General features: G+C 42.1%; 1 protein-coding gene across 2 annotated transcripts; it reads left to right on the forward strand.

The window, feature by feature from the left end:
- The first annotated feature begins 567 nt into the window (after window positions 1–567).
- rnf11a (ring finger protein 11a) lies at window positions 568–22,024 on the forward strand. Of its 2 annotated transcripts, none has more exons than XM_043694896.1 (3): window positions 568–874; window positions 10,765–10,934; window positions 17,055–22,024. In XM_043694896.1, the coding sequence occupies exons 1-3, from the start codon at window positions 704–706 to the stop codon at window positions 17,224–17,226; spliced, it is 513 nt and encodes a 170-aa protein (XP_043550831.1). In that variant the 5' UTR covers window positions 568–703; the 3' UTR covers window positions 17,227–22,024. The 2 variants fall into 2 exon arrangements, with proteins under 2 accessions (XP_043550831.1, XP_043550832.1); XM_043694897.1 differs by lacking the exon at window positions 568–874 and adding an exon at window positions 5,461–6,252.
- Window positions 22,025–22,903: the final 879 nt, after the last annotated feature.

A 22,903-nucleotide genomic window follows, 5' to 3' on the forward strand; every position in this document is an offset into this window, starting at 1 on the left:
TGTTGTGTGTACTGTAATTTCACATCTAAGTGTTTACAGTTTAAAATTTAGTTTCAGAAAGGCGTGTGGGGAATGAGAGATTGCAAGTACGAATGAAGTCTGAACACTGCTAGGTGGCACCGTGTTGAACCTGTAATGGTGAAAATCAGGCAAGCATTGCCTCTGACGTTGCCCATTCAAGACAATGTCCAGGCATCATTTCACCCCCCAGTGACAGGTCCCGCCTTTTGTTGGTGCTGATTGGCTGGTCCGGGGGCTGGCCCGTGAATGGCGGTTGTCGCTGTCAATTTGACGTGTGCCCCGCCTATCTCGCCCCGCCTCCTCCCGTCCTCGGAGGGGTGGAGCCGTCCCCAATTTGCAAAGCCCCAGGCGTCCATTCAAACCAGCGAGCAAGTTCGGCTGAAGCGACCAGAGACCGCCCTCCCACCGACGCACCGCGCCCTATTCTCGCTTGTGATTGGTTTCCTCCAGTCGACCCTTGCCAGCGATTGGGTGAAGACGAACGTCAATCAAATCCGCATCTATCAGGTTAGCGTGAGAGAAAGGCTGGGAGAGGGAGAAAGAAGGCTTGAAAGTAAAATGGCGGCTGATGTAGCGGAAGGTGACCTGAGATTGGCGCTCTGTTGATGTTTTCTTTTTGGTGGGGGGAATTAAAACGTTTTATATTTCGAATGAGTCGAGCTCTCAAGGTCAAAAAACAAAAATGGGCAATTGCTTCAAGTCGCAGTCGGGCGACGACATTTCTCTGCTGAATGACTCGGCGAGCTACGCCGGAGCGGCCGCCGGCGGGGAAGCCTCGGCGGAGGGAGCGCAGGACGCAGAGCCCCGGGCCCCGGGCTTGCTGCTCGTACTGCCGCCTTCACCGCTTTACCAGGTCGGTGTGTAGGGACAGGGGCGATAGCAGCCGCCAGAAGAAGGAGAAGAAGGAAAATAGCAATTAAATACACGTATACAATTGGGGACTGCATCCCAATGAAAGTAATTTTGTGCACTCGTGTAGCGCCTGTTTTGCCCCCTTAGATTGCCTTATGTAGAACCTTTTCATGTACTCAACTTCTGTGCTACCCAACTACCAAGTGAACAAGGAGTATTTGCATTTATGTTAGCGCCTTTTACGCCCTCCTTTGCATCTCATGACACTTAGTGGAAGCATTTTTAACTAAAATTAGAAACCTTTGCACCCCAAAATATTAAAATGCTTAAATGTTTGCATTTATGTAACTCCTTTCACAACATTCTTTAGTACCCTGTGGAATACTTCATAAATACATTTATGGAGTCATAGAGATATACAGCATGTAAACAGACCTTTCGGTCCAACTTGTCCATACCGATCAGATTTGTAACTAAATAAAACTTCATATAGTTTGTTTCCAATCTCCCCTTGCATCCCCAAAATATTTTATTAAAGCTTTTTTTGTTGCGTTTGCATAGCACCTTTCATGACCTCCTTTGAATGCTGCAAGATACTTCGTTGTCTTATTGTCTCTATGGTAGCAGAGTCATCCTTAATTTTTGTGCTGATCTCACTGCAGTGAGACTTGAACCTCGCATTTTCTAACTCAGCGGTAAGAGTACACTCCACTGAACCACAACTGACTGTGGAGGCACGCCGTCGTTATCTGGTAACCTCTCAATCCAGTATTTGAAAACATGAATTAATGGGTTGCTATAAATTTCTCGTTGCAATGATTCTGTCAGTGAGCATCCGAAGCGCTGACTGGAGTTGGGCTTCCGAATGTGGCAGTTGAAATACAGTGCCTTTACCAAATGGGTTGCAGTTTGGGGATGCAAGCTCTGAGCCAGCAATGGAGCTCTTCCCAAGTTATAAAGTTTCTGCTTCTAATATGCCCTCATTGTCATAGTCCTCACAGAGGCATCATTACAATTTTAAAGCCTCAAAATGGGTTCAGAGTAGGGAAAAAGTTCAAAGTCTGGAACCACAGCTAGAATGCAAAAATGAATTACAGGTTTAGTATAAATATTTCTAAAAAGTTTTGTTTAAACTAATAATAATAAAGTATATTAAAAGATTGCATTTCTGTAATGCAGTTTTCAAAGTGCTAGACAGCTGTTTACATGCTTTTGTAGGGATTGTTATATTTTAGGAGAACAGGGTTGAGCACAGCAAGCTTCTATAAATACCTTGATAAGATCATCTTTGTTTCTAACGTTCAACATTGGTCAAACACTCCTACTCTTTTAATCATGCCAGAGGATATTTAGAGTCCGCAGAGGGGATACACAAGGCTTTAATCTGACAGCTTTTCTTGAGATGGCATGCTGGCAGTACAGCACACTCAGTACTGTACTGGAGCATCAGATTGGGTTTTATGCTCACATGTTATCACAATAAATTCCAAGGGTCATTCCATCCTGAGGCTTACTTGACAGTTGGTGTGATTCTAAGAGGACAGGTGATCCATGTTTGATTCCTAGCTAGCTTGGATAGCTTTTGTATTGGATGGGGTTCTCTTGGGTGAAATTTGTGCAGAAACAGCAGGATTCCTGCTTCTGTTCATTACTTCTGACCCATGTTTCAAAGAGGAATGGAATGGGGTTTGTCTGTGAAGCACTTCACAGTCCATTAGCTTGCCAAGACTTGGAGCTGTGTCTCAACGGGAGCCTGTGGATTCAACAGAAATTTCCCAGTAAGTGATCAAAGGCATGAAACAGTATTAGATTAGATTACTTACAATGTGGAAACGGGCCCTTCGGCCCAACAAGTCCACACCGACCCTCTGAAGAGCAACCCACCCAGACCCATTCCCCTACATTTACTCCTTCACCTAACACTAGGGCAATTTAGCATAGCCAATTCACCTAACCTGCACATTTTTGGACTGTGGGAGGAAACCCACGCAGACACTGGGAGAATGTGCAAACTCCACACAGTGAGTCGCCTGAAGTGGGAATTGAACCCGGGTCTCTGGCGCTGTGAGACAGCAGTGCTAACCACTGTGCCACCGTGCTGCCCATTCGAGCAGAAAGCAGGCTACCAAGTCTGATAATTTTAACAGTTCATTTGTATCATAGAATCCCTATATTGTGGAAGTAGATCATTCAGCCCCTGAGTCGACACTGACCCTCTGAAGAGTATCGAGGAGAAAGTGAGGACTGCAGATGCTGGAGATCAGAGCTGAAAATGTGTTGCTGGAAAAGCGCAGCAAGTCAGGCAGCATCCAAGGAACAGGAAATCGGTGTTTTGGGCATAAGCCCTGAAGAAACGTCGATTCTCCTGTTCCTTAGATGTTGCCTGACCTGCTGTGCTTTTCCAGCAACACATTTTCACCTCTGAAGAGTATCTCAAGCAGAACCACCCTATCTACCTAACCTGCACATCTTTGGACTGTAGGAGGAAACTGGAGTGCCTGGAGGAAATCTATGCAGACACGGAGAGCGTGCTATGAGGCAGCAGTGCTAACCATTGAGCTGCTGTGCTGCCCATATTTGTGAATAATTGTTCCGCTCTAAAGGAGTTCACTCCATATGAGTTACTGTTTTTGTTTCATCAACTTTGCCACTTTCCGTTCAGCGCAATACAAGTCACATACTTTTCTAATTCTATTCTTGATCAGGCCAATTATCTTCATTATTATTCTCAAGCCTAAATTTGTGTATAATCCCACAAAGGATTCAAATATTCTGAAGAGTTTTATTAATTTGATCTGTCCTTGCTAACAAAATAATTATGCATTCCTCGAGTGGTTTGTAAGGAGGTTTTAAATAATCCCTCCTTTTTCCTACCCACTTCCACTTCCTGTTGTCCCTCAAGAATAGAATATTGTTTTCGTGGAAGCATGCAAGATCCTTGCAGTATTCAACCGGGCAGATGTAGAAGGAATGTTACCCCTGGGGATGGGTCTCACTGGGGGCAGGCAGTTTTAGAATAAGGCCATTTTAGGACAAAGTGGAATATTTTGGGTTTGATTAGATTCCCTATAGTGTGGGAACAGGCCATTCGGTCCAACCAGTCCACACCAACCCTCCAAAGAGTAACCCATTCAGACCCACTTCCCTCTGACTAATGCACCTAGCACTATGGCCAATTTAGCATAGCCAATTCATCTGACTTGCACATCTTTAGACTGTGGGAGGAAACCTACGCAGACACGGGGAGAATGTGCAAAATCCACACAGACAGTCGCTCAAGGCTGGAATCGAACCTTGGACCCTACTGCTGTGAGGCAACAGTGCTAGCCACTGAGCTACCATGCTGCCCATAGAATATCTTAACACAGAAGGTAAGGAATCTTTGGAATTCTGTCCAACCCTAAGGGCTTTAAAAGCTCCATCATGGAATATGTTCAAGACAGAAATTGAAAGGTTTCTAGAGATCCTGTGACGTCAAGGAATGTGCTCATAGCACAAGAATGGCATTGAGGTTGAAGATAGCAATGATCTATTTGACTGCTGGAGCTAGCTTGAGAGATTGAATGGCGTTTGCCTATGTTTCTATGGTTGTAGGTGATGATAATCAACATGTTTATCTGAGTCAGTGAAGTAGTTGTAGTCAAGCTATTTCTGATGGTGTAGTACATTGGATCATTTGGCCATTCATGTGATTATCAAAACATCTAATCTTCACCAAAACATGCTGTTGCCCAACTTCCTCTAACTCCATCGTCATCAAACTTCTGTTCCTTCCTCAGTTTTGCCTTTAAATGCAGCCATCATTGCATGTGTTTGTGTAAAGGCAATGACATTGTTATAAGGTGCATTTGTGAGAGTGGAGGTAAGCAGTGTTGTTGGGTCTGAGTAAAAGAACATTATGCTGGATCTGACCCAGCTACTGTAGTATCTGGGAGTCCTTTGGTCTGCATTTGTGAGGAGGTGAGACATGGCATTTTTAATTCTTTTTCCAAATGTTGGATTTTGTAGAAAGGCGCTTGAGCAGTGAACAGAAATTGAGTATATTTGGAACTTTTTATTGAGCTATTTTGGTACTGTTTGAAACATTCTCAATGTAAAAAGATTAGAAACTTGAAAGAGGACAGTGTAAGAACAGGTGTAGGCCATTCAGCAACTTGTGCTTGTTCTGTATTTTGAGTAGATCACAAGTGATTAACTGCATCCACTTCCTTTGGTTCTATAACTCTAATTGCCAGTAATGATAGGATCCTGTATGAAAACAGCTTCATTTACTCAGTATTCTTTTGAGGTGCAACTGTTCAGAAGGTTGTGTTACCTTTTTCTCGGACATTGAAACTGTTGACATCCTTTCAACTGTCTAGTAATGCATCTCTCTTTCATTTGGGAAAGGTTGGATATTCATCAATGCTGAATTAATACTTACTGAATACTGAGTGGCACTGTTAACTGGCATACTTGCTGTGGTCAATCCCGAATGGTACCATGGTTGAGGAATACTCCAGGGAATGATGCTTTACTGAGTAACGTGATAAGGGTTCTACCTGATTCACCACATACCAAACACTGGTTTCAAAGGTACCACTGTGAGCACTTTTTGCCAAAGTAATTCTAAACCCTTCCTCATATAAAGTGTGTTACTGAGTTTCTGGTTCTGATATTTTGGGAAGTAATTTTACAGGAATTCCTGAACTTCCAGAGGCATGTGAGATTTTTGTGTCGCAAACACCAGGGCAGCAATGACTGTTATGGAATGTGGACTGAATGCTAATACCAATGATGACCTTTACATCCTTGCATTGTGTTTTTTTTTTCTAATGGTGTGGCCTAATGGACATGTGAGGTCTGACTGTTGCTGAAAAAAAAGTACTTGTGAAATGTTCAGTGTTTTCAAGAGCCACATGTGGAGATGAGATCTGTAAAATGGGTGCCAAGCTAAGGTGATGATGGATACGAATAGACTTTGGATCTCACATGTAGCAATTCACTGTACTTGGAGCTTGTGGCTATAAGTACCCTTGCTGTAACACTGTCCAAAAAGTGTTTAAAAAAAAATTAAGGCCACGTTTACTGTGCAGAGGATGTTGTTTCTGCACTTTACAACAAAACACAGGGGCTCACAATACTGATTACCATGTGGCTTTTCTTTTGCAGACAGGATTACTACAATAACAGATAACAGCAGGCTTATAGAAGAACAAAATCGAGGCAGTAAAGCCAGAGGAGACAAAGAGTGAGCAACACACAAAAGAGAAGAGAGAGGGAGACAGCCACGGGTATAGTGAGAAAGTGAAACAGTGCAACATGGCTGAGAGTAAAAAAGAGAGGATCAAAATTCGGGAGGAGCACAAAGGGAAAAGAGCTCACAGAGAACAGAGCGCAGTAAGTGAGAAGCAGACAGGTTGACTGACAGGCTGGTCAAATTACTGAAGATGCTTTCACAGTGGCATTTTCACAGTTGTAGTACTTGTTCAGGAGGCTAGCTTTTTATTAAGCACTAAACAAGTTTCATCCTCTCAACTGTTACTCATTGCACTAAAGTTTTACCTTGACATTAATTTGGTAAGATAGGTTGTTCACCAAGGACTGTGTTAATGCTTGCTGTGTACTGAGTAGCACTATTACCTGGCATTTTGTTTGAGGCCCTGAATAGGGGGTGGCATAGTGGTAATATCATGGACTAATCAGAGGGCCAGGCTAATGTTCCGGGGATGTGTTTCCAAATCCTGGCGAAGTTTTAAATTTAGTTAGCCAGTCATGGTCGTGAAACTAGCCTCAGTGATGGTGACCATACCAAATATCATGAATGATCGTAAAGACTACTCTGATTCACTAATGTCCTTTTAGGGAAGGAATTCTGTTGTCCTTTCCTGTGGTCTGGACTACTTAGTTTAAGGATGAGTAGCAAATGCTCAATGTGTTAGTGATGACTGTGTCACATGGAAGAAAATAAAACAAATGAAAGGTTACTTAAGGAAAATTTATTTTATGCAACAAGAGATCAGGATTTGGAATACTTGCCTGAAAGAGAAGCAGGCGCACATTCAGTAGTTGTCTTCAAAAGGAATTGGATAAATTGGAAGAAAGATTGCAGGGATATAAAGAATGGAGGAGGACTAACTGGATGGCTGTTCAGTGGGCCAAATGGTCGGCTGTTCAGTGCTCTCCAGTAATTCCGATGCAATAAGAGCAGGTACATGTGGGATAGTGCACCACCGATGGGCTTTCCCAAGGATCCTAAGTTTAATTGGAGGCCTAGTGCTCCTGACTTGTCTCCAAATGTGCCTAGTGCTGATGCTGTTTGTTCCAATGCAGCCAGAGATTGAGTTATTCTGGAAGTTTTGTAGTTAGTTTTTGCACATGCAGTATTTCACATTGCTTGTATTCTAAGTAGATTAAATAGCTTGATGGAGCTGTTATTACGAGTACTCTGTACAGTTTTGGACTCCTCACTGAAGGAAGGATGTGCTTGCCATTGAGGGAGTGCAACAGAGATTTTGCAGATTGATTTCTGATTTGGCAGGACGGCTCTACAAGGTAACATTGAGGAGACTGAGCTGTATTCTCTTGAGTTTAGAAGAATGAAAGGTGATCCATTTGAATCATGCAAAATTCTTGTGAGGCTCAACTGGGTAGATGCAAGAGGATACTTTCCAAGGGTGTTGCGGGTAGGTCTTGAAACAAGCAAAGCATTCTCTGAATAAAGGGCAGCACTTTAAGATTGAGAGGAGGAGGAATTTCTTCACTCAGAGGTTGGTGAATCTTTGGAGTTTTCTTACCAGTGGACTGTGGAGACTCCGTCATTGGGTATGTTCACAACAGAGATCAGTAGATTTCTACATATCTGGGATAGATCAGGGGGAACTGATTTAACCTCAGGCAACTTTGAGATAGAAGGTCAGCATAATCTGGTGAATGACAGACCAAACCCAAGAGGCCAAATGCTTGTATGTTAAATTGGCAGAATATTAGCTGAATACTGGAACGCGACTTCAGTAAGCTTTTGGTTTGTTGGTAGTGTCTGTACTCTGAGTCTGCTTTTTGAGTCTGCTTTACAGGCATACACTGGGTAAGAGCTTGACAGAATCAGGTGGTGCAATCTTTTAGTTTAAGAACATTAGTTCTTAAACCAAGGTACATATTCTGCTGTAACGTTCTGATAGTTTCATTGCAGACCTTGGGTCTAAGTGTTTTACACAATAAGCGCTGATTGCTGTAGCTAATGAGCAGGCTTTTGCGATTCAATCATTTGCATCCTCCACTCCTTTCCTTTTCCCTCCCAATTCAGATGTTCTCTTCAAATAATGGTTACAGAATCGTTCCCGATCATTTGAGAAAATAATAGAGGTACCAATTTAATGTCTTATCTGGCATGACAGCACACACTAAGTTCAAGACTGGGTATGTCAGTCAGGATTACGTATTGAGGTTTCTTCAGCCTAATGTAAACTGCTATGAAGAGGTTGAGGAAAGTATGGGCCTGTAACTATGAGAGTTTAGAAGAATGAGAGGTCATCTTATTGAAATAGGTAAGATCTTGAGGGGACTTGGAAGAGTGAATGCTGAAACAATGTCCCCTCTTGTGGAAGAGACTAGGACTAGGTGACAGTTTAAAAGAAGTTAAGGAGTTCTCATATTTTTCTGAAATATTTTTCTGTCTGATTGCAGGTCTGTAGAATTTTTTTTCTTAGAGTGGTGAGGGCAAGAACATTGGATTATTTTTACACAAGGTTATAGAGTCATAGACTCATAGAGATGTACAGCACGGAAACAGACCCTTCGGTCCAACTAGTTCATACTGACCAGATATCTCAACCCAATCTAGTTCCACCTGCCAGCACCTGGCCCATATCCCTCCAAACCCTTCCTATTCATATACCCATCCAGATGCCATCGAGATTAGATTGAAAAGTGAGTTAAGGCTGCAATCAGCTTAGCCACAATTCTGGCAAACGGCGGTGTAGGCTTGAGGGGCAAGTTGCCTACATCTACTCGAGTTTGTATGAACTCTTTGGTTCAGAGGTGAGAGTGCTATCTCTGTACTACAGCTTCCATTCTACCAATGTTAAAGCCTTGGAAAAAAAAACAAGCGGTTCATGAGAGTACAGAAACTGGGCATGGATGAAAGCAGAGTGTTACGCAAGGATAGGCTCATTAAAACACAGCTTGCCTAAAGCATTGCACAGGATGAAGATGTCACAATCCAGTTGCTTAATAACACAGTCTCCAAGTGCTGTAATCCGCACATTAAACAGCTGAGAGACGCACAATATAGGGTGGAGCAGTATAAGGAAAGCAATGATTTCTGTGCAATTACTTGAGGTTCCTTTCATTTAATTAAATGCCTATCCTCTTTGCTGACAAGCACTTTATTTAAAGGAGTGGCTTGGGTAACACCTGAGTAACTCAATAATCTATTGAAACTACTTTCAGTCACATTGCTGCATTTACAACCTAATTTGGAGCTGAGAATTCTGAGTTACTTGGGGAAGCATTGGTGGGCTTACTCGATTGGTGTTCCTGTGATATTTTATACCTTTTTTCTCTTGGATGGTCTAAGAATTTTTTGTTACTGGTAGATGTCTAGTATTTGTATACACTGCACATTGAACACCAGGAGATTGCCCCTTCTGTAAGAGTGTATTGGCCGTCCCTAACAAAAAAAGCACTGGAGAGTGAAGAGGGCTAGGTCTAGATGTCATTTTTCTCATCCCCTTCCCTCCCCTTCGTTCAATCCCTCTCTCCAGTTCCTAACCCTTGAGCTCTCGGATGTGACCAAGAATTGAACCTCCCGGTTTTCTTGGTCTGTGTAACTGGTATCTTAGCAGGCGATGTATTTTCTGTCTGACACCTGCTTTCTGGAAGACTTTACAGTAGAATTATGAAACAGTTCAGCACAAAGGGAGTTTATTCAGTCCAATGAGCCGGTACCAGTGTCTTGACACAGGCAGTCAAATCAGTCCCACAGCTTTACAGGCCTGCAATCATTCCCCTATTAAAAGTTATAATAAATCTGCTTGCATAACCTTCTGGGGTAGTGCATTTCCTGTTTTTTTGTACCCTAAATCCATGTACTCTGGGTATTGACCCTTCTTGACCTGAAAGAGGGGAGTAGAGGTGAAAAACCTCAGAAATTGGATGGGTGGGCTAAGAGAAGCATCGTTTCTTTCCCCGCCCCCATATTTTTCTATAGGTAGTTTTGGGATGAGAGTACAGATGGTAAGGCCATAACATATTATCTATCTCTAATTATCTTTGGGAAAGAGGCAGTGGGTTGCTGCCCTAAACAATGGAATGATACTCACTCACATTACTGAAGGAGGCCATTCAGCCTATTGTCCCTGTACTAACCCTTTGGAAGGGTATTACCGTTTGGAGCTTATTTTCAAGCTTTTATTTTCATAATCCTCTAAGTTCCTTATTCTCAGTACCTGCCCAAGCCCCTTTTAAAATGTTCATCTAATTCCAATTCTCTGTACAGCTCAAATCACTTGTTCCTGACAACTTCTAATCTGTAAATCTCATCCATATCCTGTTTCCAATGGAAAATATTTAATCTTTACTGATCAGAACTGTCAATGAAGGGTTTTTACACCTCTGTTAGGCAAGAAGTTCTGGGACTTTGACCTAGCGACTCTGAAGGAATAGTAGGTTGGTTTGGGGCTTGGAACGGTCTTGCAAGTGGTGATGTTCTTATGTATCTCCTACTCATGTCCTTTTAGATGGTGGAGGTCAAGGGTTTGGAAGGTACTGTCAAGAAACTTGGTTCGTTGCTGCAGTCCATCTTGTAAATGATACCCACTGCGCTGGTACTGTGCATTAGTGATGGAGGAAGTAAATGTTGGGAATCTTGTTGCATACTGTTCCCTAACAAATGAATTGCATGCATTTCAGGAACAAGTGCAAATTCCAGTTTATCACCCAACACCCAGTCAGACCCGCCTGGCAACTCAGCTGACAGAGGAAGAACAGATTCGAATAGCACAGAGGCTTGGCCTAATCCAACACCTTCCCAAAGGCAGCTTTGACTTTGGCAAGGAAACCCACAACAAGAAAATCAAGGAGTGAGTATGAGTACATTGGAAATTGGACTGTTGGTAGCAGGAAGCTGATGTACTCTAGTTATCCTCTCCTCAGGCTTCTTATTGAGTGAATAGGGAGAAAGCCCAGTTTTAAATAATTGACAACATTTCCAGCAGAGAGGTTTGTGGAATTTTCTGTATGCAGTGAGTTTTCATGCATTGGCTGTAAGGGCAGTGGAAGCAGATTCAACTCCCAATTTTATATATGTATATATATATATATAAAACATAGAACAGCCCAGCACAGAAACAGGCCCTTTGGCCCACCATGTCTGCAACAACCATGATGCCATTCTAAACTAATCTCATCTGCCTGTACATGATCATATCCCTCTGTTACTTGCAATTTCATGTGCTTGTCTAAATGCTTCTTAGACATTGCTGAATCATATCTTTTAATTATTGCCTCTACCACCTGGCTAGGAGAAAGTGAGGACTGCAGATGCTGGAGATCAGAGCTGAAAATGTGTTGCTGGAAAAGCGCAGCAGGTCAGGCAGCATCCAAGGAGCAGGAGAATCGACGTTTCGGGCATGAGCCCTCCTGAAGAAGGGCTCATGCCCCAAATGTCGATTCTCCTGCTCCTTGGATGCTGCCTGACCTGCTGCACTTTTCCAGCAACACATTTTCAGCTCTACCACCTGGCTGGCAGCATGTTCCAGGTATCTACCAACCTCTATGCCTTTCACATAGAGTCATAGAAATGTACAGCATGGAATCAGACCCTTCGGTCCAACCTGTCCATGCCGACCAGATATCGCAACCCAATCTAGTCCCACCTGTCAGCACCTGGCCCATATCCCTCCAAACCTTTCCTATTCATCTCCTTTAAACTTCCTCCTCTCACCTCACCTCAACTATGCCCCCCTAATATTTGACATTTTCAGCCTGAGAAAAAGGCCCTTGACTATCTACTCTATCCGCACCTCTCATCATTTTATGTACTTGTGTCGGGTCTCCCCTCAATCACTGACACTCTAGTGAAAACAATCAAGTTTGTTCAATCTCTGCTTATAGCTGATATACTCCAAACCAGACAACATTCTGGCAAGTTTGTAAAAAAAAAAGTTTGCACCGGCTCCAAAGTTGCTACATTCTTCCTATAGTGTGGTAACCAAAACTGCATACAACATTCCAAATGTGACCTAACTACAAGTTTTATAAAGCCTTAAATTGACTTGCCAACTTGTGTACTTAGTGCCCTAACCGATGAAGGCAAGCATGATGTGTGCTGTCTTTACCACCTTATCCACTTGTGTACCCCCTTTCAGTGAGATAAAGACTTGCACACCAAGTTCCCTCTCTATCAATTTCACTCTGGGTCCTGCCATTTACTGTATACTTTCCTCTTGTATTTGACCTCCCAAAATACATCACCGCATACTTGCCCGGATTAAACTCCATCTGCCATTTCTCTGTCCAACTGATCTATATCCTGCTGTATCCTTTGACAACCTTCCTCATTATACATAATTCCAATTTTTGTGTCATCACCACCCACGTTATCATCCAAATTATAATATATATATATTACGAACAGCAAAGGTTCCAATACTGAGCCGAGCAGAACACTACTAGCCGTGGATCTCAGTCAGAAAAATTTCCCTCCTCAACTACTCTGTCAGCTATGCTGAAGCCAATTTTGTATCCGACTTATTAACTCACCATAGATCCCATGTGATTTAATCTTCTGGACCAGCCTATGAGAGGGATCTTGTCAAGTGCTTTAGTAAAGCCGATGTAGACTATGTCCACTGCCCTGCCCTCACCAATTCACTTCCTCAAAAACCTTATCAGATTTGTGAGACAAGACTTTCCCTGCCCAAAGCCATGCTTGATTAACCCTAGAGGTCCATTCTATCCCAGTCGTAAGTAAATCCTGTCCCTAAGAATCTTCTCCAATAGTTTCCCTACCACTGAGGTAATTTCCTGCATTATCCATGTTGCCCTTAAACAACAGAACAACATTGGCTATTCTCCAGTTTTCTGAGAGCTTACCTGAGGCTAAAGAGGGTACAAAGATCTCTGTTAAGATCCTAGTAATTTCCTCCATGCCTTTGGGTATCCGGGGAGAAATCCCATCAATCCTAAGGGACTTATCTGCCATCATCTTTTTCAGGACACCCAGCACTTACGACTCCATAATATCAACTTGCCCGAGAATATCAGCATATCCAACCCTAACCTTACCATCGTGTGTCTGGCTCCACACATTTATATTCAAAAAGGAGAAATTTGTAAGGCTGGAGAAGGAGAGTGGGATTAACCAGTTAGCTCTTCCAGAGAGCTAGCAGGAGCACAGTAGACAGAATGGCCTTCTGTGCTATCCCATTCTGTGGTTCACCTTAGGACCTTCAGCTGGTATTAATAGCTTCTTTGGGATGTGGGAGGGTCTCTTCCCAGTGTGACAGTAACTAAAATAGATTCGGTGGATCCCAGGTTCGATGTTCTCTTTGTATCTGATCTGAAGAGGGCTAGCTTTCAGGAGCGGGGAGGGGTTCTTCAGTGTGACCCCATGATAGGAAGAGAACATTCTACCAAGGTAATCCACAGTGTCGAGTGAGAAAAGGATCAGATCTTAGATGCAATATCCTTCATGGCCACATAGTCTGGGCACGTTTTATATTGAGCATTGACTTGGGTGAGGTCTCTGCTTATTGTCAAGAATGGGAAACAATCAGTTACGTAAGTCTATGCTCTGTAGTTGTTACTGCTGTTTATGGCAGGCTTACTGCAGTTGTGTAGCATCAGTAATATTCTCAAGTGTGCAGAATGGATAAAATCAAAAGCCAGTCAGGATGCTTGGTGCATTAAGTAAAGATTTTATGTACTTACTGATACTCTCCACTCCCCTTTTTTCACTGTTGAGGAGGGTGTATTTTTCCATGGATGCTCCGTTCCTTGGTACTATGCCCCACTGATAACTATTCACGTGTATGTTAACAGGCTCGCTATCCACTGAGTGAGGTTTACTACATTTCTGCCCTATACTGTAACTAGCATTGCATGAAAACAGAGGAGGTTTGCTTGAGCCTAGCAGTGTTGTTTTGGTCTCCATTCTGAGTAGTTGCTTTCCGTCATGCTATCTAACTCTAACTTTTCACAAGACAGCACAGATATTTCCTTTGGCTGCTAAATCTTTGGTCTGATGGGCAGTCATTACAAGAAACTCCTTTCCAAAATAAATTCAACACAGTCATCTAGTACAGAAGGAGACTATGCAGCTTATCATTCCTATCAGAGGGTTATACAATTAACCATGCTCTCTCAAATTTTCTCTGTAACACTGCACCTTTTTTTAGAACATAGTACTATAAAGCACAGGAACAGGCCCTTTGGGCCACGATATTGTCCAAATTAAACTTAAATCCTTCTGCCTGCCCTTGGTCCATATCCCTCCATCCTTACATATTTATGAGCTTATCTAACATTCTCTTATGCACCAATATCGTATCTGCGTTCCTTTGGCAGCGTGTTCCTTCCATCGCTACCCTCTGCCTTTTATGGGCAAGCCAATTCTGAATCCACGCAGCGAAGCCACCCTGAATTCCATGCATTTTAATCTTCTCCCATGAGAGATCTTGTCGAAAGCCTTACTAAGATCCATGTAGGCACCATCCATTGCTGTACCCTCACCTTTGTCACCTTCTCAAAAAATGCAACCAAGTTAAGACACATCCTGCCCTGCATAAAGCCATGCTGGCTGTTCTAATTAGGCCATGCTTTTCCGAATGCGCATAAATCCTATCCCTAAGAATTCTCTCCAATAGCTTCCCAACCACCGATGTCAGACTCACTGCTCTATAGTTTCCTGAATTATCCCTTTTTCCTTTAAGTATTTATCTACTTCTCTTTTGGAAGTTACAATTGAATCTGACTGTGTGACTTCGTAGTCGACCATTCAAGCCTCCTCCAGCATTCATTGAGATCATGGCTGATATGATCATGCCTTGTTCCCGACTACTCTAATAAACTTTTACCCCCTTGTTATGACTAACGTCTCCACCTCTGCCTTAAAACTATTTAAAAACTCCTCCTACTGCTTCTGCAGAAGACAATTACGAAGATTCTCAAACCTCTGTAAGAAAACAAAATTAATGTGTTTTACATGAGGCTAATTGTTGTTTTGAAAAATTGATTCCCTAGTTCTAGATTTTTCCACAATAGGAAACATTCTCTCCACATCTATCCTATCAAGACCCCTCAGGATCTTTTGTTTCAGTCAAGTTGCCTCTTACTCTTGTAAACTCCAGAGAGTAGGAATATAGCCAACCTTTTCTCATAAGCTGACCCATATTTTCCAGGTGTAGGTCTGAAATGCTTTTTCATCCTTCCTTGAATAAGGTGACTGATACTCTGCACAACTCTCTAGATAAAGTCTTTAAAATACTCTGTATAACTGAAACATAAGGTCCCTGCTGTTGTATTTAACTCCTTCCAATAAACAATACTTTTAATTACTTGCTGTAGTTATATTCTCACCTTGTGATTTGTGCACCGGGAAGCCAAAAACCCTCTATTTTTGAGCTTTACAACATCTGACTATTTTACAATTTCTGACTATTTCCCAATGACGTGGACATTTACACATTTTCCCACATTATATTACAGTTGCCAAATTCCAATTCACTTAACCTTCCTTTGTAGCCTCCTAGTATCATCCTAATGCATTTCATCTTGCCAACCAGAAAATAATACATGAGGCTAATTGTTTCCTGTTAGCTAGCCATGTCAATATGTTACTCCTTACAACACGAGCTGACACAGTAACATCAACATAGCCCTTAACAAAGTACATTGATTTCCAGGAGACAGTAGATCCACCAGTTCCCTTTTATTGACAGCATTTACTTAATAGAAGCCTATGTTCACTCTGCCAAATTACCTTGAAATTTCCTAAGTGCTGTGCTTAATAGTATCTTCTAACATCTTCCCTATGAAAGATGTTACACTTACTGGCCTGTAGATGACTGTTTTCTGTCTCCCTATTTTCAATTCTAATGGAACCTTCCCTGAATCTTTGGAACTAAAGTTAAAACCAAAACGTCAACTAACTTTCTAGCTAATTTTTCTAACACCCTAGGATGGAGTACATCAGGGCCTGAGGACTTGTCAGCTCCCAGCTTTGACTATGTGCTCAGTGTCTGGTCAATGTAGTTTTCTTGTTCCTCTCACCATTCCCTATCCTGATTTATTGGACTCTGTATCCCTTTCTACCATAATCTGTTTATTGTTTCTCACATTATTACCTCTTTTGCGTTGATTTACCAAACTTTCCACATTTGGTTTCTTGTCCTCCTTTAAAACCGTCTCCCTAGTTATGCAACTCGGTTAGTGCACTTCGAATGGAGTTTATCTTTATGGTACAGCTCCCATTTTCCCCAGTTTTGTTGCTGGTTCTTCATGAAGCAGGACTCGGTTCTGCTGCGCCAGTCTTTGAACTTTATGCTTATTTCTCTAGTTTTATTTACCCTGACCCAATTTGAATGAGACTCAGTAGTTCTGCTTAATTTGGTGCTTAGCTCCTCATACTGACTCTACACAATCTCTTGCCTGGTCCCACCCATGACATTGATACCTACATGGATCCCCTCCCTCTCAATTTTTCCTCTGTTATCTTGAATTTGTCTCCATTGGTTACCTACTGTCCTACCACTAGAAACAATTTGTCCCTATCTGCCCTCTCAAAACACCTCATGATTTTGAAAACCTCTATTAAGTATCTCAATCTTAAGTGCTCCAAGGTGAACAACCGTAGCATCTCTAGTCTTCTGCACAACCTAAGTCAATCATAACTGGTCCCATTTTAGCAAGTCTCCTTTGCAACTTCTGCAAGGGTTGGACATCCTTCCTAAAATGAATAGAATGCTATACTCCAGCTGAGGCCTAATCAGTGATTTATAAAGTTTTAGCATATCTTGCCACTGTGACTGTATTTATAAAGCTCAGCTTCTGTATCTCCTGTGCTTTTTAATTTTAAAATGGCATCCTTACCATTTTTACCATCTTCAGAAATCGTACGTGAAACACCTGTTCTTGCCTCTCCCACCCTTTGTAAAATTATGCTTTTTAATTAATTTTTTTTGTTTTGTCTCCACTCCTAGGTGTGTGATCTGTATGATGGACTTTGTATATGGTGACCCAATTCGGTTTCTGCCATGCATGCACATATACCACGTGGATTGTATTGACGAGTGGCTCATGAGGTCCTTCACGTGCCCTTCATGTATGGAACCTGTAGACGCGGCTCTGCTTTCATCCTACGAGACCAACTGACTTAACTGGGCTTCAAGTCCAGTTGCACTTTCGAGTGTCTTGCTGCCAAAGGGAGGGAAAAGTAAGGTGGGGAGGGGCGGGGAAAAGAATCATGCACTCACGCAGACCAAAGAAGTATCCTATTGTCTCACCATAGCTTTTAGGTGGGTACCAGACAGTGCATTTTTTTTCAGCTGGGAAAACAATCGATTGGCCAAATCTTCTACTTAACACTAACTGGCTAAAAGGGAAGTGATTAAAACCAAAGTGGGGGCAGTAGTCCCACTCTAACAGCAAGAAAGCCGTTTTTGGTTTGTCTTTCTGTACCTGTGCAGTCTTAGTCTTCTTCCAACTAGTCACATATGCAATGTGCTCTTTACTAGAAGACCAGAGCAAAAGCTTTGGATTTTACTTTTGCATTGCTCACTGCATGAGGACACTCCCTCGTGCTGAGTTCTAGATGATCATAGCTCACTTACACCTCACCACAGTGGTTATGCTTTTTACTCGCCTCCTGTGCTAATGTAACAGAGTACAGCTTTGGAACTGGAGACAGAGTGGGTCAGAGCAGTGCTTGGAAGAGGCAACTTGTATAGACAGAAGACAGTGGAATGATTTGCCTGTGGAGATAAAGAGCTGGAATGGAATGTTGGCCTTTCTCGTGAAACTCTGCAGTACCCCGAAACTGGAAAGTTATTCACCCATGGGGGAGATGAAGCTGCAGCTTATTTAATTAAATTCATTCATGGCCTGTGCGGCATCACTGGTAAGGCCAGCATTTATAGCCAATCCCTAATTGCCCTTGAGAAGGTTGTGGTGAGTTGTGATTTAAGCCGCTGCTTTTCTGTGTTATAGATGTACCCACAGCACCATTTAAGAAGGGGTTGCAGGATTGGACCCATTGAAGAAAATGCCAATAGATTTCCAGTTTGGGATGGTGTGTCACTTGGAGAAAAAGCTTCAAACTGTTGATTGTTTCTGTGCACCTGCTTGCTTTGTCCTTCCACTGAGTGCCCCCCTGTTCGGCAGTTGCTGGGCTAAACTTCCTGTGGTACTGAGGGAGTTTGAAGCAGCCCACTATGATTGAAGTCCCCTTCTGAGGTCAGCTAGCTCAGCGCTTAACAAGGACAACTGAGGTTTTGACACAACTTAGTCTGATATCGTAACTTGCTATATTGAATAAGCAGGACAGCCGCGTGGCAATGTCCCTGATTTGATATATTTTTTAAACTGTTTGGAATGTTCAGAATCCACTGGGTTCAGTGTCGAATCAGTGAGATTGAGTGTCAGTATCCAAGGTTGCTCCCATCTTCCGCGACATTGGAATCCTGATATCGGCCAGCTGGAAGTACTATGTGGAGCCCGTGTGAGAGGGGCAGGGGATATAGTGGAGAGGCTGTCCTTTGAGAAGAACCATGTCATTTCCTGGTGGCAGACTTCTGAATGCCAGAGACCTGGTTAAGTCTTTTTGCTAACAACAGTAATGTGTGAAATGGGGAGTGTGATTTGAGAGCGACTAGCCCGCAAAATTTTTATTTTTGTAGCAATCTGTCAGCACTTTAATATTTACTGTAGAGAGCTTGCTCAAGTATCAATTTAGGAGATTTAGTGCAATCTAATGACCCAAAAAAACTGAGAAATAGCAAAAGAGTAAAATAATCAAATGATAGAGCACTGATGGAGGCCATTCAGTCCCTTGTTTGTGCTGGCTTTGTACACTTCAGTTAGCTTGGGAAAAGAGCAAGGACTTCCTTTTATATCCCGTACAGGTATTAGGAGGATTGTTTTGACACACCTTTTGAACAGTTTAAAGACAATCCTCTGGCAACTCCATTGAATTTGGTGCCACCTGTGAGTATGCTTCCCCATTGCTGCTGCTGCACTACCCTTTTATTATCATTGATCCTGTATAAACTAGGGATTAAAACCAAAATCATCTTGGTCTACCTGGCTCCATACTCTGGAGCAGCCTTATTTGTTTACAAAACTTTGGCCTGAGTCGTTGGCTCAGGTAATGCCTCCAAGTTGCCTGACAATTTGGGGTCTTTTATGAACATGGTTGTCAGACCATTCAGGAGTGAAATTAGGTAACACTTCTTCACATACTGGGTGGTGAGAGTTTGGAACTCTCTCCCATGAATGATGATTGATGCAAACTCAGTTTGTTAGTTTTAAATCTGAGATTGATGGATGTTTATTTGCCAGAGGTATTGAGCGGTACGAGCCTTACACAGGTATGTGGAGTTTGCTCATCGTTCACCTGTGATCCTGTAGGTTGTTGAACAGACTCATAAGGTTGGACGGTCGCCTCCTGTTCCTGCATTACCTGGATAAGAGTGGGACTGAGCAAAATCTGTCTGGATTCAAATTGTACTATACAAGATGTTTATTTAATTTTTTTGTTTTTTAAGGCAAGTATTGAGTCAAAATTAAAAACTGCAGACTGTTATCACATGGTAACATTTACTTCCAAAAAGCTCAAATGTTGAAAGTTGTAAATTCTCAGAGCTATTGGTTAGCATTCAGAAGTCACACATCAACGTTGGTTGGAGTTGATTTCAGTTTTGGAAGACCGGCAGTCTCCTCCTCGCTCCTGAAGCTGACTCAGACTGGGTCGCAATTGCACGGATGTTGGCTGCACACTCTTCTCATAGAGATATGTGCTGATACTGCAACTTTTGAAGTGTTGCATAAGCTCCAAGATGAATCCTCACAGCTGTGTCCAGTTTCACTGGGCGTCTCCATTGTGTGGGATAGAGAAATAGAGGATCTGAGCTTTACTGCAGGCTTTAGGACCCAACAAATGGGATTGAAAGATAGGTTTGAAGCCATCATGTACCAGCGGTGGGGCCAGTTCCTAAAATTGGCTGCTTTTGGAGCCCAAGAGAGCCAGTAGCTGTGAAGACATTTGGAAAAGTACTAGCTGCTGAGATATGTCAGTGATCTCAGGGCACCTCCCAAGTAAGTACAGGGGTGTAAATGTAAAGTATCTAAGGACCAGTAAGTGCACTCTCAGGAACTTGTCGTCCTTTGGTTAATCATTTCACCCTAGCATGTCTCTGAACTGATTCAATACCAACCAGTAATGAAACCTGTGATGACCTGAGCTCTGGATGATACGTATTACACCTTTACCTGGGGGGAGTCTCGGAAGCGTTCTTCAATCCATATGCTGCCACAAGTCTTGTTGCAGACTAACTCGTCTCCCAAATTCCACTAACTTTAGAGGTTTGTGGCTGTTTGATTTTGGGGTTTAGATATACATGTGGAGTGTTGGCAGTTTATTGGTTTTTAAGTATCATTTTTGCTTTTAGTGTTTACTAATTTTAGTCCTCTTAATTTGGGAGGAAGGAATGCTGGGTTGATATGTCTGTTGGTCAGGGAGAATGATGCCTGGCATGCTGTTTGGAGAGGGGCAGAATGGCATGGAATTAACCTTTCAGACTGTGACTGAAATCTATGTGGGTCAGGTGCGATACTTGAGAACTATAATAGCTGGTTAGTGTTAGAAATTATGTTTTCATGTGGAAATGTGTTAAACCCTCACAAATGTAGATGTAAAATTTATCAGAGAAATCTAAAAATATGAATGCGAAGTATGATTTTGAAATGGGAAAGGAATGATGGTTCTGTCCTGCAGTCCAGTGACTCTCTCTAGTAATGTCCCTTTACCTGTATTGTGTAATGTCACAGGAGTTTGCTTTGTTGTACAAATCATAGGCAAAGAACCTCCAGTCATGGAAGCCATTTATCACATTTTCCTGGGAACTGGCAGGAAATAAGGTGCAAACATTTAAGATATTTCTATAATATATTGTGCCCACTGAAAAATAACATATTTCAGAAGCCTTTGGGGACTGTGATCTCATTCTGGGTGAGTGGGTTGTTGATTGTGCTGTTAGGTTAAGAGAAGTACATTGAAGCAGCCAATACACCCCTTGTTTCTACTAATAGAGCATGTCCTTTGTTTTTACAGAATTGACCATTGAGGAAAAGGTTATCATAATTTACAAATGTTGCTGTACCCGAGTTAGAGGGAGGAAGTATCAGACCAATAGAAAACTAACTTGTTTGAGCATATACATGTTAGCTGCACTTTTTGGCATTGTAATTAGCAACATTTTGCTGATATTCTCATATGGGTCACAGATTTAATCCCGAGTGTCAGAGGTTCGAGATTGTTTCAGTGTTAGCCCAAGAATTGCAGTTTTCACAAGTAACTGGCCACAGAGATGACAAAAAAAAAAATTAAGTGGCAATATTGATAAAAGTGGGTAAGTGTATAAACACAGCTTCCATTTGTGGTTGGATGCACTTTCTCAGAATCCCTCTTCGTTTATTCTTCCAGTTGCAGTCACTGTGTATTCCTAGTGTTACAATGGCAGTTTAGTTTACACACAGAACTTTCTATGTTAACGATGCCTTAAAATCTCCAAGTTTTCTTCTATTCAATCTTACACAAGCATCATCTGCTTCAGCTTGGGCAGTGATATCCTGGATCTGTATTTGAGTGTAAAGGTGTCTTTTTTTTGCCAGTAACTGCAGAGAAGTATGGACATACAATCTCTCAATATTGAGAGGCAATCCCACTGACTGCCACTTTCAGCTCAGACCATAATAATGGATATTATTGTTAATTCATTTTTGTAACCCAGATCTACCTGAACATGTCAGTCAAAATGTTGGAAACCAGAGCTGCCCAATACTCCAGTGATTTTGAGTACAAATGATATCTTTTGTTGGTTTATACTAGCTGCTGATAACAAATTATGTAAAAGTATGTATATTTTTTGAAAAAATAAACTATCAACTCCACAAATTTGTTTTCTATGGCATCAGTGATATTATTGGATATGAAGTGTACCCAAAAATAAGCATGTTCCTTCCCCTGCCTTCTGGATCAGTATGTATCTCGATAAGTTCGGCTCAGACAAAACCCAAATAGCTCGTCACCTTCCAGGACAAAGCAGCTCACTTAATTGTTACTTCATTCACAGCCTTTAATGTTCATTCCCCATTCTGCAAAGGAACTGAGGGCATTGTTAAGATTGCAGATGACACAAACATGGAGGGACAGGTGTTGAGCAAGCTGGGAGGCTGCAGAAGGACTTGGACAAGTTGGGAGACTGGGCAAAGAAGTGATAGGTGGAATACAATGTGGGAAAGTGAGGTTATGTACTTTGGTCGGATGACTAGAGGCATATTCTATTTTGTAAATGGGGAAAGGCTTCGGAAATCTAAAGCATAAAAGGACTTAAGTGAATACTTAACTAGGACTCCTAGGGTTAATGTGCAGGTTCCATTGATAGGCAAATGCAAGGTTAGCGTTCATTTATGGAGGGATAAAATGCAAGAGCAGGGATGTACTGCTGAGGCTGTAGAAGGCTCTAGTCATACGATGTGGAATATTGAGAGCACTTTTAGGCTGTATCTAAGGATATGCTGGCCTTGGAGGGGGTCTAGAGGAGGTTTACTAGAATGATTCCAGGGGAGGAAGGGGTTGTCATGAAGAGTGGTTGAGGGCTCTGGACGTGTACAGTTGGTTCTGCTATTATGCACGTTTCTTCGGTGCAAATTGGCTTTAACATGATTGAAGAATTTAGACCTTTATTTGTAAAACATGAACTTCCATTACCCATATTGGCTATAATGCAATTCCAGCCCCATTAGTGTAAATGGTGTGGTTATTGCAAGATTT

This window comes from Chiloscyllium plagiosum, chromosome 8, assembly GCF_004010195.1.
Source record: "Chiloscyllium plagiosum isolate BGI_BamShark_2017 chromosome 8, ASM401019v2, whole genome shotgun sequence".
NCBI lineage: Eukaryota > Metazoa > Chordata > Chondrichthyes > Orectolobiformes > Hemiscylliidae > Chiloscyllium > Chiloscyllium plagiosum.